The following is a 14,884-nucleotide window of genomic DNA, read 5'->3' on the forward strand; positions in this document are numbered from 1 at the left end:
CTACCATTTTTGTCTTCCACTATAAATTCTATCCCCCCTTGACACTTTTTCAAGTTGAATCTAGTTGATGCATCTTTAACAATGTATTAAAGTCCTTAGTTGACCTATTTTCTCCAGTACAAGTGCCATCAGCCATACATCGGCCTCTTGTTCACATACTGACCTGGCTAGTCTCCATCTTTGTAAATTTCAGCTCATTAAAACAGTTTCCCACATTCTTTTGCACAAGTTACCCTGCTTGTCCATCAACCCGGTCCACACAGATGCTCTCTGTTCTCCAGTGTGTCAAATTTTAAATTAATTCTCATCTATCCATTACCAAAATGTCTTCGCTATTTCTAACTCCATAACTTATCCCAGCAAAACAAATCCTCTTCAAAATTCTTAATTTCTCTGACCCCAAAATCTTATACACCACAAGGTTGGCATTTCCTCCTTAATCTACACAATATTATTCTTTTGCTGAAGTGCAGATATGTGTTACTTAAAGATATTTTCCTAACCAACCTATTCAGAGATAATGTACATATGGATCAGTTGGCCAAGCCCAGGCCTCATGACTAAGAAATAGGGACTCTACCATAGTGCTTTAAGAGTTCTTGTGTGTTGTTTAAAGACTACAAAATCGAACAAAAGCAAGCACTGGCAATTAACTTTTGAGTAATTCAACTCATAAGTCCAGAGGCTTAAATTTTGTGGAAAGGTCAATCAAGATGATGAAAATATCTATACCTCAAGTAAGTTATTCCTGGAGAGATTTTATGATATAAAAATAACCGTTTACTTAGTTGGTGTCCATTGAAACAAACTAGAGCCATATAGATGTAAAACATGGAAACTGACTCCATGGTCTAATTCGTCCATGCCGACTAGATATCCTAAATAAATCTAGTTCCACTTGCCAGCATTTGGTTCATAACCATCTAAACCTTCCTATTCATATATCTATCCAGATGCCTTTAAACGTTGTAAATGTACCAGCCTCCACCACTTCCTCTGGCAGCTCATTCCATATGTGGACCATCCTCTGCGTGACAAAGTTGCCCCTTAGGTCCCTTTTAAATCTTTCCTGTCTCACCATAAACCCTTGCCCTCTAGTTTTAGACTCCTCCACCCTGGGGAAAAGGCTTTGTCTATTTACCCTATCCATGCCCCTTATGCTTTTATAAACCTCTACAAGGTCACCCCTCAGTCTCCAATGCTCATATTTATGTGGAAAGGAAATTTATAGTGGAATTGCTCAGCAAGTCAGAAAAATTCTAAAGATCTTCAAGATGTTTACAAACAGTACAGTACAGTACATGTTGAAACTCCTATTTATTTCATCATTTCAATGCAATTGAAATCTTGTGCAATTTTGGCAAATTTACATATTTTGATCAGGTGTGGTTAATCCAATTATTGGATTTATTCTTCTGGATAGCCTACGGCCATACTAGCCTGAAAAATGCCAGATCTTGTCTGATCTTAGAAACTAAGCAGACTCAGGCCTCGGATATGAGAGCACCTTAGAATATGAAATGCAGTAGGATTAGGGTGTGCTGTTGTGATAGGTCCCCACCCAGTCTCAAGTCCCCATGTTCTCTGTCTGTGCCATGATGTTTAGATTGATTCTCATCTAAAAAGTGAGATAACTGAGTTTTACATGAATGCATACAGCTTTTGAGCAAAGTACAATGTAACTCTGCAAATACAAACTCATCCCACAGGAGAGAGCGAGAGAGTGCATGTGTGAGTGTGTGTCTGTCTGTCTGGGTTGGGGGGTTGAGAGTGTATGTATGTACGTATGAGAGTGTAGAGTGTCTTAAGTCTGTGAGGGGGTGCATGTGTGAGTGTCTAGGGTGGGGGGCTGTGCATGTCTGTGAGAGTGAATGTATATGTGTGTGCGTGAGTGTAGAGTGGTCTAAGTCTGAGAGGATGCATGTGAGAGTGTGGGAGTATGTGAGTGTCCTTGTATAGGAGTGCCAGTGTATGTCCATGTATGTGTGTCTGTGGTGCAATGGTGGTCACTTGTAGTATGACATGAACCCAAGGTCCCGGTTGGGACCCTTCCTATGGGTATGGAACTTAGCTATCAGCCTCTGCTCGGCCACTTTTCTTGTAGTCCGCCTTGGAGAATGGTCACCCGAAGGTCTGAGGTTGAATGTCCTGGACCGCTGACGTGTTCCCCAACTGGGAGGGAACACTCTTGTCTGTTGATTGTTGTGTAGTGTGTATTCATCCGTAGCCGTAGACTTTGCTTGGTTTCCCCAATGTACCATGCCTCAGGGCGGACACACACACACAGACTTAGAGCACTCTACACTCAAGCACACGTACACATATACATTCTCTCTCACAGACACACAACCCCCCCACCCCAGAAACACACATCCTTCTATACTCACATGCACCCCCTCACAGACTTAAGACACTCTACACAGACATACACTCACTCTCACAACCCCACAACCCAGACAGACAGACACACACACACACACAAAGACCCACATGCACACATATATGTTTGTGGGGTGAATTTGTACTTGCAGAGTTACATTGTACTTTGCTGAAAAACTGCATGAATTCATGTAAAACTCCTATCTCACTTTTTACATTAGAATCAATCTAAACATCATGGCACAGAGAGAGAACACAGTGGGCTAACACCTTCAACATATTGTCTAGCTAACACCAATTGTTATAGTTAACCTGAGAATGCAACTTTTAAAAAAGGTTTTGAGATTTACACATGAAAGAAGTGAAACTATCATGGTATTCGGACAGATGAAATACTCAACAGACAATCAAGGTATTTTTCAATGTATAATTTCAGTTACATCACACTGCAAACTTTTGCGATAAATTCTGTGCTTTACAATTGTGTCCTCCACAACCACCTGATGAAGGAGCAGTGCTCTGAAAGCTAGTGTGCTTCTAATTAAACATGTTGGACTATAACCTGGTGTTGTGAGATTTTTAACTTTGGCAAGAGATGCACCATTGTTCTGCCTATCTCATATTCCAATCACATAGTCTAAACTATCAACATCTTTTATCCACCAAGACCTTACACTCACTATCCCCAAAACCTCCCCCCAAAACTACAGCATAAACACTGCCCCCTCCATACCTCACTTCAACTTTGAAGAGTAATCTAGATTCGAAATGTTAGCTTGCTCTCTCTCCATGGGTGCTTCTGACAACACCGTGATCTCCAGCATTTGTTGTTTTCAGATAAATTTCCTCAGTTCATTCAATGAGTAGTAGCCAATTAACAATACTGTATATATTAGCAATAGCAACGGAGCTACAAAAATGCAAACTTCCTCTTTGTACCCAAACAGTAATGTTGGGATTTGAGACCTGATTCAGGCCACAATGTGCAAAATTCAGATTGACAAAATAAAGATATTCTGAAAAGCCATCATCCAATCGTATTTGGTCTTCTCAAAGCATAGAAAGCTGTATTATGAACCAGTACAAAATATCAAATTGAAAGTGTTACCAGTCAGTCATTATTTTGATTGGGCTGTTTAAGGAATTTGAAAAGAGGAGATAAAGGGGAGGTTTGCTTCACCCGTGCTTGCGTAGGAAAGTGTGATGAGGAAAGGGATTTGGATATGTTTGAGGAGTGGGTTAGGGTACCACAGAGGTAATAATGTCTTCAGACTGCTAGAATGGTAATAGAGAGCAAGATATGCTTGCTGACAGAATTGAGCAAAGGCATGGCCAAAATGGTCAAAAATAACACGTTGAATGCGCAGGCTGGTGGACTAGAAGGTGAGGATGAGAAATACACTATTGCTTATATTTTATCATAGCTTCCCAATTAAAATGCAACTTATATTAGAGCTTAATCTTCACTTACACCAAGAGATTTCCCTACGTGTCACTGGTGAAAAAAGTACAGGACAGTAAAAGATAAGGAAAGAATACAAGTTATGATTGCAAATTCTACTCATTTTATTTCTAATTCTCAGGGCATTAGACATTTAGGATACTGGCATAACAGATTGATTAACTTGCCTTGAAATCCAGCCCATCCTGATGGGATCATGTCTTATTTTGCCAGGATCTGCATGGTTCAACCTTGCAGCTTCTATTCAACTTGCAATGAAACAAAACTGGCTACAATTGGTAATTTCTTTCAGATACCAGAGGATCAAATACAAGAAAATGAAAAACATTACTATTGTAGAGCAGAACGTTTTGTTTTAAGAATGGCATTGGTCAAGGCATTAAATAGCATTAGTCAGGAATAATATCAGTGCCAATTAATGTCTTTGGCAAAGAACAAATGCAGATCCATGCATCAGGGATTTCAAGTTGAGGAAAGGTTAGAGAAATTGGATCTTTTAAAACTTTTAAAAAGACCTTGGAACTTCCATCAAGTTTACAAAATTGGCAACATTTGACCCAAATTATTCACAGTGGCAAATGGCTAGGTATTAGTAAGCACAATAAAAAAAAACTCACATTGTGAAACAAACAGGGAAATTGGTTACAACTCACAATAAAACTCAAATTTGTTATCAGGTAGTACCATTGAAACAGAAAAAAATCTACTAAAGGATAATTTTCTAGTGAAGAGGATCAATACAATCTGGTTGGTATGAAACTGGTTGATGAAAATACTAGATGGGTTTAACTAAAGCACAAGATAAACATCATACATTAGAATTATCTGCTTTATTAATGCAGTGTATACATTTTCAACAGTATTCATTTAAGCATTGTACATGTATCAGCAGCATTTTTGGGACCCATACCAAAGGAAAGATGTACTGGCCCTTAGAGCAGGTCCAGAGGAGGCTCACGAGAATGATCCTAGGAATTAAAGGCTTAAAATATGGGTAATGTTTGAGGACTGTGACTAGGCAAAAGTGGGTACTGCAGATGCTGGAGATTAGAGTCAAGAGGAGAGTGGTGCTGGAAAAGCACAGCAGATCAGGTAGCATCCAAGGAACAGGGGGGAAAAAAAAATCGCCATTTCGGGCAAAAGCCTTTCCTTGGAGTTTAGAAGGATGAGGGAAAACACTGAACAGCCTGGACAGAATGGACATTGGGGAGATGATTCCTTTGGCAGGAGACGAAGACCCGAGTGCACAGCCTTAGAGAAGTCCTTTTAGAATGGAGAGGAGGAGGAACTTCTTTAGCCAGAGTGGTGAATCTGTGTAATTCATTGCCACAGAAGGCCATGAAGACCAGATCATTGAATATATAGAAAACAGAGACAGGTAAGTTCTTAATTGGCAGGAGGATCAAAGGTTACAGGAAGAAAGTGGGAAAATGGGGTTGAAAAACCTATCAGCCATGATTGAATGGCGGAGCAGACTCGACGGGCAGAATTTCTACTTCCATGTCTTATGTTTACGCTTTAAGTGCCGTGTAGCAGGCGGAAGAGGACAGAAAACGTGGGCAGAGCAATTATTGTTCCAATTCATATACTAGGAGGATATAGCCCAGGTAGGTTTTCCCCTAAAAAATATTCACTTTTAAAAATAAGTCCTTTTGTCTGCGGGCATGCACCTCGAATAAGGCAGCACTGGAGCTTCAAAGAGTACGTATAAAAATCCAGGAGAACTTCCGTGACTCTACAGCTAGGTTTACCATTCGGGCTCCCAAAAATAAGTCTTTGCTAAATAAGGGCATCATTTGCATGGGAGGTGACGATAAAAGAGATTGCCCCAACTCCTCCCCGTCGCACTCACACAAAAAACAAAATGAACAATCAGGGAAGTGACAAGGGGGTTAAACAGATCTCATGGCTTCAGGGCCTCAAAGACACCCGAAGCCCGCCTTGTGCAGTTCCGTGGGGTGTAACATAGGCGGCACCCACTCTCCCACAACAAGTACGGCCCCGGCTCTGCGGGGGGAACCTGCAGCGGCCCCTCAGTAATAACAAAAATAAAATCACCAGGCACTCCCATAACTGCGTTACGGTCTCTAGCTCTCGACGAACAGGACTAAAACACCGAGCAGACAGAAACGCCGGATAGCCCCAACTTGCCTTTTTAAGCCTTTTCCAGCAATATCACGGCTACCAGCCCCCTCGCCTTCCGAGCGGCACTGCGCCTGCGCACGACCCCAAAAAACGTGGCGTCAAAATTACGTCATCACGTAGAACACGCGACGAGAGCCGCCTCTGCCCCTCGAATCTTGCATCAGTCGACGAGAGGTTTAACTGGGGATACATCTCAATTCCACTATCACTGGGGAAAAAAAAGTCAAACTGAGTGTAAACGTGATTGTCGCAATAAAAAAAATGGCTGAAAATAGGATGAGCCCACTCTAATGTTTGTCAATTCTTATACAATCCATTCCTGCCGTGTTGACGTTGGTCTGTATCAGGAGAATGTGAGGATTGCAGATGTTGGAGACCCACCCCTCCCCTGTTTATCTCTCAGCCACTTTTGGGACTCCCACATTCTTAATGAAGGACGTATACCCGAAACATTGACTGTTCCTTGGAGGCTGCCTAACATGTTGTGCTTGTCCAGCTCCACAGTTTTTGACATTGGTCTGTGTCAATTTTGTTCTTCCGAAGGGGGTGTTGAAAGGCCATCTGCAATGATTGGAGAGACCAGCACATTAGTGCAAAAGACAAGGTTGAAGGATATAAATAATCTTCAGCCAGAAGTGTCGAGTAGATGTCACATCTTTGGCCTTGTCCAGAGGCCTCCAGCATCACAGAAGCCAATCTTCGACCAATTTCATTCAATCCATGTGATATCAAGAAACTGAGTCAATGGATACTGCAAAGACGATGGAGCCTGGCAATAGTGCTGAAGACTTGCTACACTGCTAAGCAAGATATTCCAGTGCAGTTACTTATCGATGCAACAGCGTGGAAAATTGCCCAGATATGTCCTGTGTACAAAAGGAAAATAAATCCAACCCAGCCACTCAGCAACCCACTAGTCTTGTTCATTTGTAAAGTGATGAAAGGTGTCATTAAAAGTGCTATCAAGCACCATCTGCTTAGCAATAACCTGCTCACTCATGCCCAATTTGACCATAAGACTATAAGGTATAGGAGCAGAATTAGGCCATTTGGTTCTTTAAGTCTGCACCACCATGCAATTATGGCTGATAGGTTTCTCAACCCATTCTCATGCCTTTTCCTCGTAGCCTTTGATCCCCTTATTAATCAAAAACTCTCTGTCTTAAATTCGCTCATTGACATGGCTTCCACAGGCTTCTGCAGCATTGAGTTCCACAGATTGAGAACCCGCTGGCTGAAGAAATTCCTTCTCATTTCAGGTTCTAATTGTTCTTCCTTTTGGGTCAAAATCCTGGAGTTCCCTCCTTACCATCAATGTGGGTCTATATACAGTATATGAATTGCAGCAGTTCAAGGAGGCACTCAGGAACAGGTAATACATTCTGGCCCAACCTGAAATGTTCAAATTGAAAAATTGCAGTTTAAAAAAACTGCAGTCCATCTGGTGTACGTCCATCCATAGTGTTGTTAGGCATAGAGCATCATTTTTTTTTGTCTTATTGGTACTTTACGTGAAGTTCCCATAAAGGTTTAATGGCTCAGACTACAATGTTCAGTAACATACAACTATGTGTAACATCCTTCTAGCTTACTTCTGCTGTTCTGTACGTAGTAATTAGTCATGTCATTACAGCCTGATCCTTGCCTCATCACCACACCCAACTCTCGGGATGGCTGTGTTCCCATGCCCCTGTTCTTCTGGATGGCAGAGACTACATGCTTGTAAGAACTATGGAGAAAACTTGACCGAGTTGCTGCAGTACATTTTGTAGGTGATACAATTAAGGGTTGTATTTGCCTGGTTGTTGTCAAGCTCCTCAAGACATGTGATAGCTACCCTTGCCCAGGCAAATATAAATGATTTCACCACACTGTGGACTTTACCTTTGCTAAAATCTTTTACCATTTAAAAGTCAACAGCTGGATTTACTTTCCACAGAATACCTAGCCTTTGACTTTAGATTATTCTATTAAGTTTCTGGTCAGTGATAACATGAAGCATATTGGTTGGCTGGGGTCGTTGGGGATGAGGAATTCAGTAATGGTAATTTATAAAGCATGAGTGGCACAGTGGTTAGTACTGGTGCCAGGGAACTGGGTTCAATTCCAACCTCTGGTGACTGTCCTTGTGGAGATTACACATTTGCCCTCTGTCTGCGTGAGTGTATGAATAGGAAGGGTTTAGAGTGATATGGGCAAATGCTGGCAAATGGAACTAGCTTTATTGAGGATATCTGGTTGGTGTGGACGAGTTAGACTGAAGGGTCTGTTTCTGTGTTATCTATCTGTATGACTCTATGTGCAGGTTAGATGGATCAGCTCTGCTAAACTGCCCAGAGTGTCCATCGACATGTAGGCTTGGGGGATTAGCCTTGGTAAAATGCAGGGTTACAGAGATAGGCTGGAGGGGTAGGTCACTCTTCAGAGGGTTGATGTGGACATGGTGGGCCAAATGGTCAGCTTTCACATTCTATGTATTTAACGTTTAAAGATGTTTGGGCTTATGACTCTGCTCTGAGGGATTTCTGAGGAATATAAGGGTGTGTTCATTGGTATCCAACAACGACTGTCATCTTTCTCTGGACAAAGTATTACTCCAGACAATGAAGGATATTTACTTTATTTCCATCAACTTCAATATTTCTAGGATTCCTTAATTCACCCTGGGTTAAATGCCACCTTGTTTTCAAAGATAGTTACTCTCACCTCACCTCTGGAATTCAGCTCTTTTAATATTGAAATGAAATGCTATCAACAGAAGAAAGTCAAGAGTGCTAATTAATGTTTGTTACACAAACTGAACTCTAACAAAATGAACATTTGCATTAAAATTTTATTCCAAATTTCAAATGATGAAATATATAATTATTGCAATAATTTAATGACAAGTTACAATATATAAAGTATCCACAAAATTGTAATTGAGATCGATAGCTTCAAACCTTTTACAGGTAATATAAGCTTCTGAATTGTGGCAGCTTAAAGCACAATCATTTTCACATTATAACATACAGTAGGTTAACTACATGGTTCTTTTGGATTTGTATTTATAGTTCACTTGAATAATTACCCAACTATCACAGCCAATCTCCTATTTTGTACAATTGTGTAAGCAGTGGTATTTACCACAAGAACAAATGCCCAGTTATTCTAAGGAATCATTAATAATAGATGACAACAATTTCAGGTTTGGATATATGAATCAACCTGTACACAGTTGACCTTTTTATAAAATGTAGTTCGTTTTACATTGAGCTCAATGTCAATATCTTCTTTGGAATATCAATGCTTAGTCAAGAACAGTAATATTAAAAAAACAACTGCAGATACTGGAGACAAAAACAAATTGCTGGAGAAACTCAGCAGGTCTGGCAGCATCTGTGGAATGAAAGCAGGGTTAAGGATGCAACTCTGGTGACTCTTCACATATTCAAAGGATGTTTTGTGCATGTTAATACTGGGGAATGGAACATCCTCCAATTCAGGGGATCAGTATCAGCATTGTGTACCAGTAATTCCTGATGAAGGGCTTATGCCCGAAATGTTGATTTTCCTACTTCTCAGATGCTGCCTGACCTCCTGTGCTTTCCAGCGCCACACTTTTTGACTCTGATCTCCAGCATCTGCAGTCCTCACTTTCTCATTTTATGTACCAACAAGTTAAGCATAGCAATCAGATACACAACAAAGTCCTCTCCATCGTGCCCCAATGACCTCAGAAGAATCCACACTCCATTGTACCAGTGTGGTATTTTGTCCCCCATTTTCCACACCAACCATCCTTTGCACAAATGGAGGCAGTGACAGTAATACATTGCTCATTCCCATTAGAAACTGGATTTAGACTGGTGAAATTGATCTATTTTAATTTCTACAGCCAGCTGACAGAGGAAGTATTATCTTGTTAGTTTGGATTACAAGCTAGATTTGAAAAGGTAGTATCTAATTTATGACATCACTTAGTTCCGAAGACATGGATTTCTTTTCTTTATGTTATTCTGAACCTTGGGAAATGGCTAGGAAAGTAGAAAAATATCACAATTTCATAAAACATAATGAACAAAGTTAATATACAAAATGTGTAGCAAAACAATTACAAATTATTTCACTCTTCTACTTCAGTAAAGTTCAGAGGTGCATCATCCTAAAAAAATAATATTCATATGAAGTTGACTGAAATGGTGTTTTATTAAATTATGCAATGGATGACTAATAACAATCAGATACAGAGCAAAGTCCCAATGTGCCCCAATGACCTCATATTGGGCAAAACAACAGCGAGTATTGCTGATGCTGAAATCTGATATATAAAAAAAACACGAAATGCCAGAAGTGCTCAGATGAGACAGCATCTATAGGTGGAATCAATGTTTTAATCATCAATAGTGCTCAGTGTTTCAGGTCTTTGAATTTCCAAGAAACTGGCAAAGTTAGAAATGTAATAGGTTTTGAATAAGTACAGAGTTCAGGGAAAGAAAGTGGGGAGTAAGGAAGGTAAAAAGAAAAACCAGAAGGAATAGTCTTTGATAGGTGGAAGGCACGAATGATTAAAAGACAAATGGAATAATGACGCACAGTAAAGAAATGGTAATGGAACGATTGAAGGAACCAAAGGCAGATCAATAAGAGCTGTAAATGGTACCTGCTATCTAATAAAAACTAAGCCGTGCTATGGTTTAAAATTATTAAAGTCATAGTCAATTAACAAGGACGTAATGTGCTGAATTGAAATATGTGATGTTGTGACTAGGGATTATAATAAGCTTCACAGAACATCGAAGGTTACTTGGTACAGAGAGGTTATAGTGAAAGTGGGAAGGTGAATTAAAATTGAGTTACTGGGAATTCATTACTTCCTATTCAATACACAGATTGTAATATTTCTTTGCAATAATAAATGTGATATTACGAAGGTTAAATTGCAAAATTTGTTTTCAAAAACTTGTCTTATTGTTCCAATACTGCTGATAGGTGATTAAAATTGGACCCGTTATTTTCATCTGTACTTAACTGGAATTTTGTTTCAATAATAAACAGAATACAATCTGAAGCTCTTACTGTGAAGCAATCACAAACATTTAAAGATAGCAACCAAATTTTCCATTATATTTGCAAAAAAAACCTGATTGTCTACGTACATAATCATACACAATTAAAATTCTGACCAACGGTTAAAAGATTTAAAAAAATGTTACAAGTAGAAGAAAATACTTCCTCTAAAATTCTTTAGTTGAAATACTATATTCATTTTTAAAATAATTTTTCTTCTCATTCACAAGATGTGGGCCAGGTTGCTTGCCAGAGGAGTTAAGAATCAACCACACTGCTGTGGGTCTGGTCACATGTAGGCCAGACTGGGTAAGGATGGCAGATTTCCATCCTTAAAAGGATACTAGTGAACCAGATGGGTTTTTCCTAACAATTGACAACAGTTTCATGACGATCATTACTCTTCTAATTCCAGATTTCCATGGTAGGATTTGAACCTGGGTCCCTAGAATATTACCGAAATCTCTTCACTAATAGCTCAGCAATAATACCACAAGGTCTCCCTTAATTTAAAACATGGTATTACAATTAAATTGCATTTTAACAAATGTAATTACCTCCTGCCAACACAATACAAACACCTCAAAATGTATTCTGCTTCAGTCCCTTACACTTGGAGAGCCACAGAAGTGCATGTGACATTGACAATGATAATGTACATCAAAGGTTTACTTTTCTTCTGCAAAATGTCTGGCATTTCAATCTACAATAAATGACTGAGTACTGAATTTTTTTTTCAAATATTAAACACAAATCTAAAGTTAACTACCTTCTATCTTTCTACATCATAACATGTGATTGAGTGTGAAGCTCTGCTGGAGTAATTGGACCTTTCTAGACTTATACATGGCAGTTAATCCATTGCATAATATTCATGGTGTGAAATAGTTCAAGATCTTTGGAACAGATTTTATGTACAGAATTCTCCCTATTCAATACAATGAATTTGTATTCCATTGATTCATGAATGGAGGTAGCCATTTTAGATATTTAGTTAATCAGTGAAGCAGACGTTCATACTGATCAGAAAAGCTGGGTCAGTTTTAGCAACTCTTAGATAAAAATGATTTAAAAAAGTGTATAGTCTTAGCTATAAAGAAATAAAATATACAGTAATACTAAAACACCTGAATACTTAGGCAATATTTTAAACTTACATATCTTGATCAATTATGACTATGCACAGAAAGTTGCAAGGAGGAATACACAAGATTTTTCACAAAATGGAAGAACAAAAAACATTTGAATTGTACAATTTTTGGCTGAGTATGAGCTGCATTGAGATTTTTGGAGAGATTGTCACCATGAGATTTCTTATTGTATCTTATCAAATTTGCCTCATTACTGACTCATCCTATTCTTATGGCATCTCTTGTGTGAAATTCTAACCCCATCTTACCATGTGCCATTTCCGGAAATAACCACTCAACAGATATCCACCAACTCTTTCACCTGCAATATCTTTAATGGCCAATTTGTGGGCAGGGGACCTTGAGTCTTGCTGGATAAGGTGGTGCACAAGTGGGACTCCGGTTCCAGTCCCTGAGCTGGGCATGATTTGCTAAGGGGACAATGTTCTTGATACAGCATGACAGTGATAGTTGTTGCTGTGCCCAAAGGTGCACATGTCATATGTGTAATGGGGTACATGTGGCCAGAGCCCATAATGTTGGAGTCAGTGTCCATCAATGGACGTCCTCTGCACAAGTAATGAGCAAAGTCACCAGGCACCTGCTCAGAATTCCACATCAAGATTTCTTGATGTCAATCTTGTTTGGATGTTTGATAAGATGTTTGAATATTAACAAAGCATGTTAGCAATGAATAAGGCATTTAACAAGCTAAAATCCTTTTATTTAGTAACTTGCCATTGCATAGCGAGAAACCCATCAACAACATTAAAGATGCAGTGAAAGGATTCTTGTGATGTAGTGGAAGTATCCCTATCTGTGAGCCAGGAGAGCTGGATTTATTTTTGCATAATTAAAACTAACAGTAAAATACAAAATTTTATTTAATAAGTATCTGTGGATTTGACTTTAAAATGTCTTGAAAGACTGAAGTCCTCAATTTTACTTAAGAGATTGTTGATATTAAAACTATTAAGAAGGCAAATTGCCACCTTACAATCCTAGGTGATTTGAACTATACCTGTAATAGCACATTTGAAGACAGTAACTTCTTTGTTATCAGTGGCAGTCAAAGTTTCAGGTCAAAACAACATCAAAACTTGTTTCCTGCTAAAGGTTTGCTTATCATATATTACAGCAATTTGATTTCCTTTGAAATCCTTTAACATCTTTGAGCAGACATGGCATAAGTTTTTTTATAATCTCATAAACCATAATTGTCAGAGAGATAATCTAGAACAGCTGACATACTTGATAATGCATTAAAGATTTTCTTCTCTTGCTTTGAAGTTATTCTTTCTAACATGTACATCAAATGGTGATGGAAACAAGTATATGGTGTTCCGTGTTCCAAAGCAATGTCAATCCAGTCCCGAACACACTGCAAAGGAGTTTCTTCATATCCTGCAAACATAGCAGGATTTGCTAAAAGGCCTCGTGCAGCCATTACACCTGAATACAGTAAACAAAGGGAAACAATTTAAAAGCAAACAAAAATGAAAGGCATGCAAGCGTATTTTTGAAAAAAAAACTGACAAATTAACAATGGTGTCCTCAGTCGAAAGGGTAAAAATAATATGATCCACAGACATTGTTAATTGATAATTGTGTTGCATGATCTGGACAGTGATTCCTCTTGGTCAGTTTTCCAATTTCCCACTCAACCTTTTAATTTGAGCTAACCCAGAACCTCATAACGACCTGAGATTCTACAATTGTGGCAAAGTTGTCATAATTTAACTTTCTAGAACTAACAATCAAAACACATTTAAAATATGTTACTTTCTTGGTCTTCTAGAACCAATTTTGTTATTGTATTTGTCGGCAGTGGAGGTGAGGAAGTGCAGTGGTTATGGAAGTGGGGAAATTATATATTATGGGGTTGGGCACCATATTTTCTTTTATTGAGGGGCCCTACAGCTCAACACACTGGCAGCTGTACCATCTGCAGAAAAATTGCAATGATTCAAATTAAGATAAACTTAAACTCTGGTTATGGCAATATTGTCAGCAATTCCTGCCAGCAGAATAGGAAATCCAATAAAAGGTTCAGAACAGTAACTCTGGATGAGCTGAACTCAAGCATGCTTGTTATTTGACAACGCCAACCAACTGGAGTGGAGTTATGCTGAATGAGAGTGCAGAATCATGGAGAAACCATCATGTGACATTGAGACATCTGTGAAATGATGCTCAAACCCTGCAAATATCACTAAATCTGAGAGAAAGTTAAAAATGCTGTCTGAAATCTTCAAAGAGTTTGTGAATGCCTGCCTGCTTATCTGCCCATTCCCCTAGCTTGAAGCCACAAAAGCCATCTAGACACTCCAGGATTTCACATTGCAGCATGAAAACATTGAAAACAAGTTTGACTACCTAAGTGAGCAGATTATATTGTACTCATCTGAAATCTACAGAAAAGACAAACTAAGTTTTTCAGATTTAATTCTTAACATTTTGTAATATGTTTTAACATCCAAGGTCAGGTCATCAGAAGCTGAAAACAAAGTTTTTTTTTTGCATTTGCTGCAAAATGTAGTTTCATGTTTTTTAGAGCATGTTTGTCGGCAATTTCAGTAATGTAGGGCTTGCTCAGATATGCCGAAACTCTGGCTATCCGAAATATGTGGGCAAGATCCCTGCTATTTATCTTTGAGATTTTACTGCACATGATGCACTGCAGAAACACACCAAGGATGATTTGATAGCACCTTCCAAT

The 14,884-nt window shown here is 38.9% G+C and overlaps 1 protein-coding gene across 2 annotated transcripts in view; it reads right to left on the reverse strand.

Annotated features, from left to right (window-relative positions):
• The window catches only part of dus4l (dihydrouridine synthase 4-like (S. cerevisiae)), a 65,537-nt gene that overhangs the window by 40,106 nt on the left and 10,547 nt on the right, over positions 1-14,884 (reverse strand). Inside the window, exon 6 of one of the 2 annotated variants that reach the window (XM_060842893.1) lies at positions 8,900-13,617. The exons of the other annotated variant lie outside the window; for it this stretch is intronic. Within the exon in view, the coding sequence (XP_060698876.1) occupies positions 13,370-13,617 (248 nt within the window). The 3' untranslated portion in view covers positions 8,900-13,369. Of the gene's footprint in view, positions 1-8,899; positions 13,618-14,884 lie in introns of those variants that run through there. 2 annotated transcript variants of the gene reach the window in all.

This window comes from Hemiscyllium ocellatum, chromosome 23, assembly GCF_020745735.1.
Source record: "Hemiscyllium ocellatum isolate sHemOce1 chromosome 23, sHemOce1.pat.X.cur, whole genome shotgun sequence".
In the NCBI taxonomy this organism is placed as follows: domain Eukaryota; kingdom Metazoa; phylum Chordata; class Chondrichthyes; order Orectolobiformes; family Hemiscylliidae; genus Hemiscyllium; species Hemiscyllium ocellatum.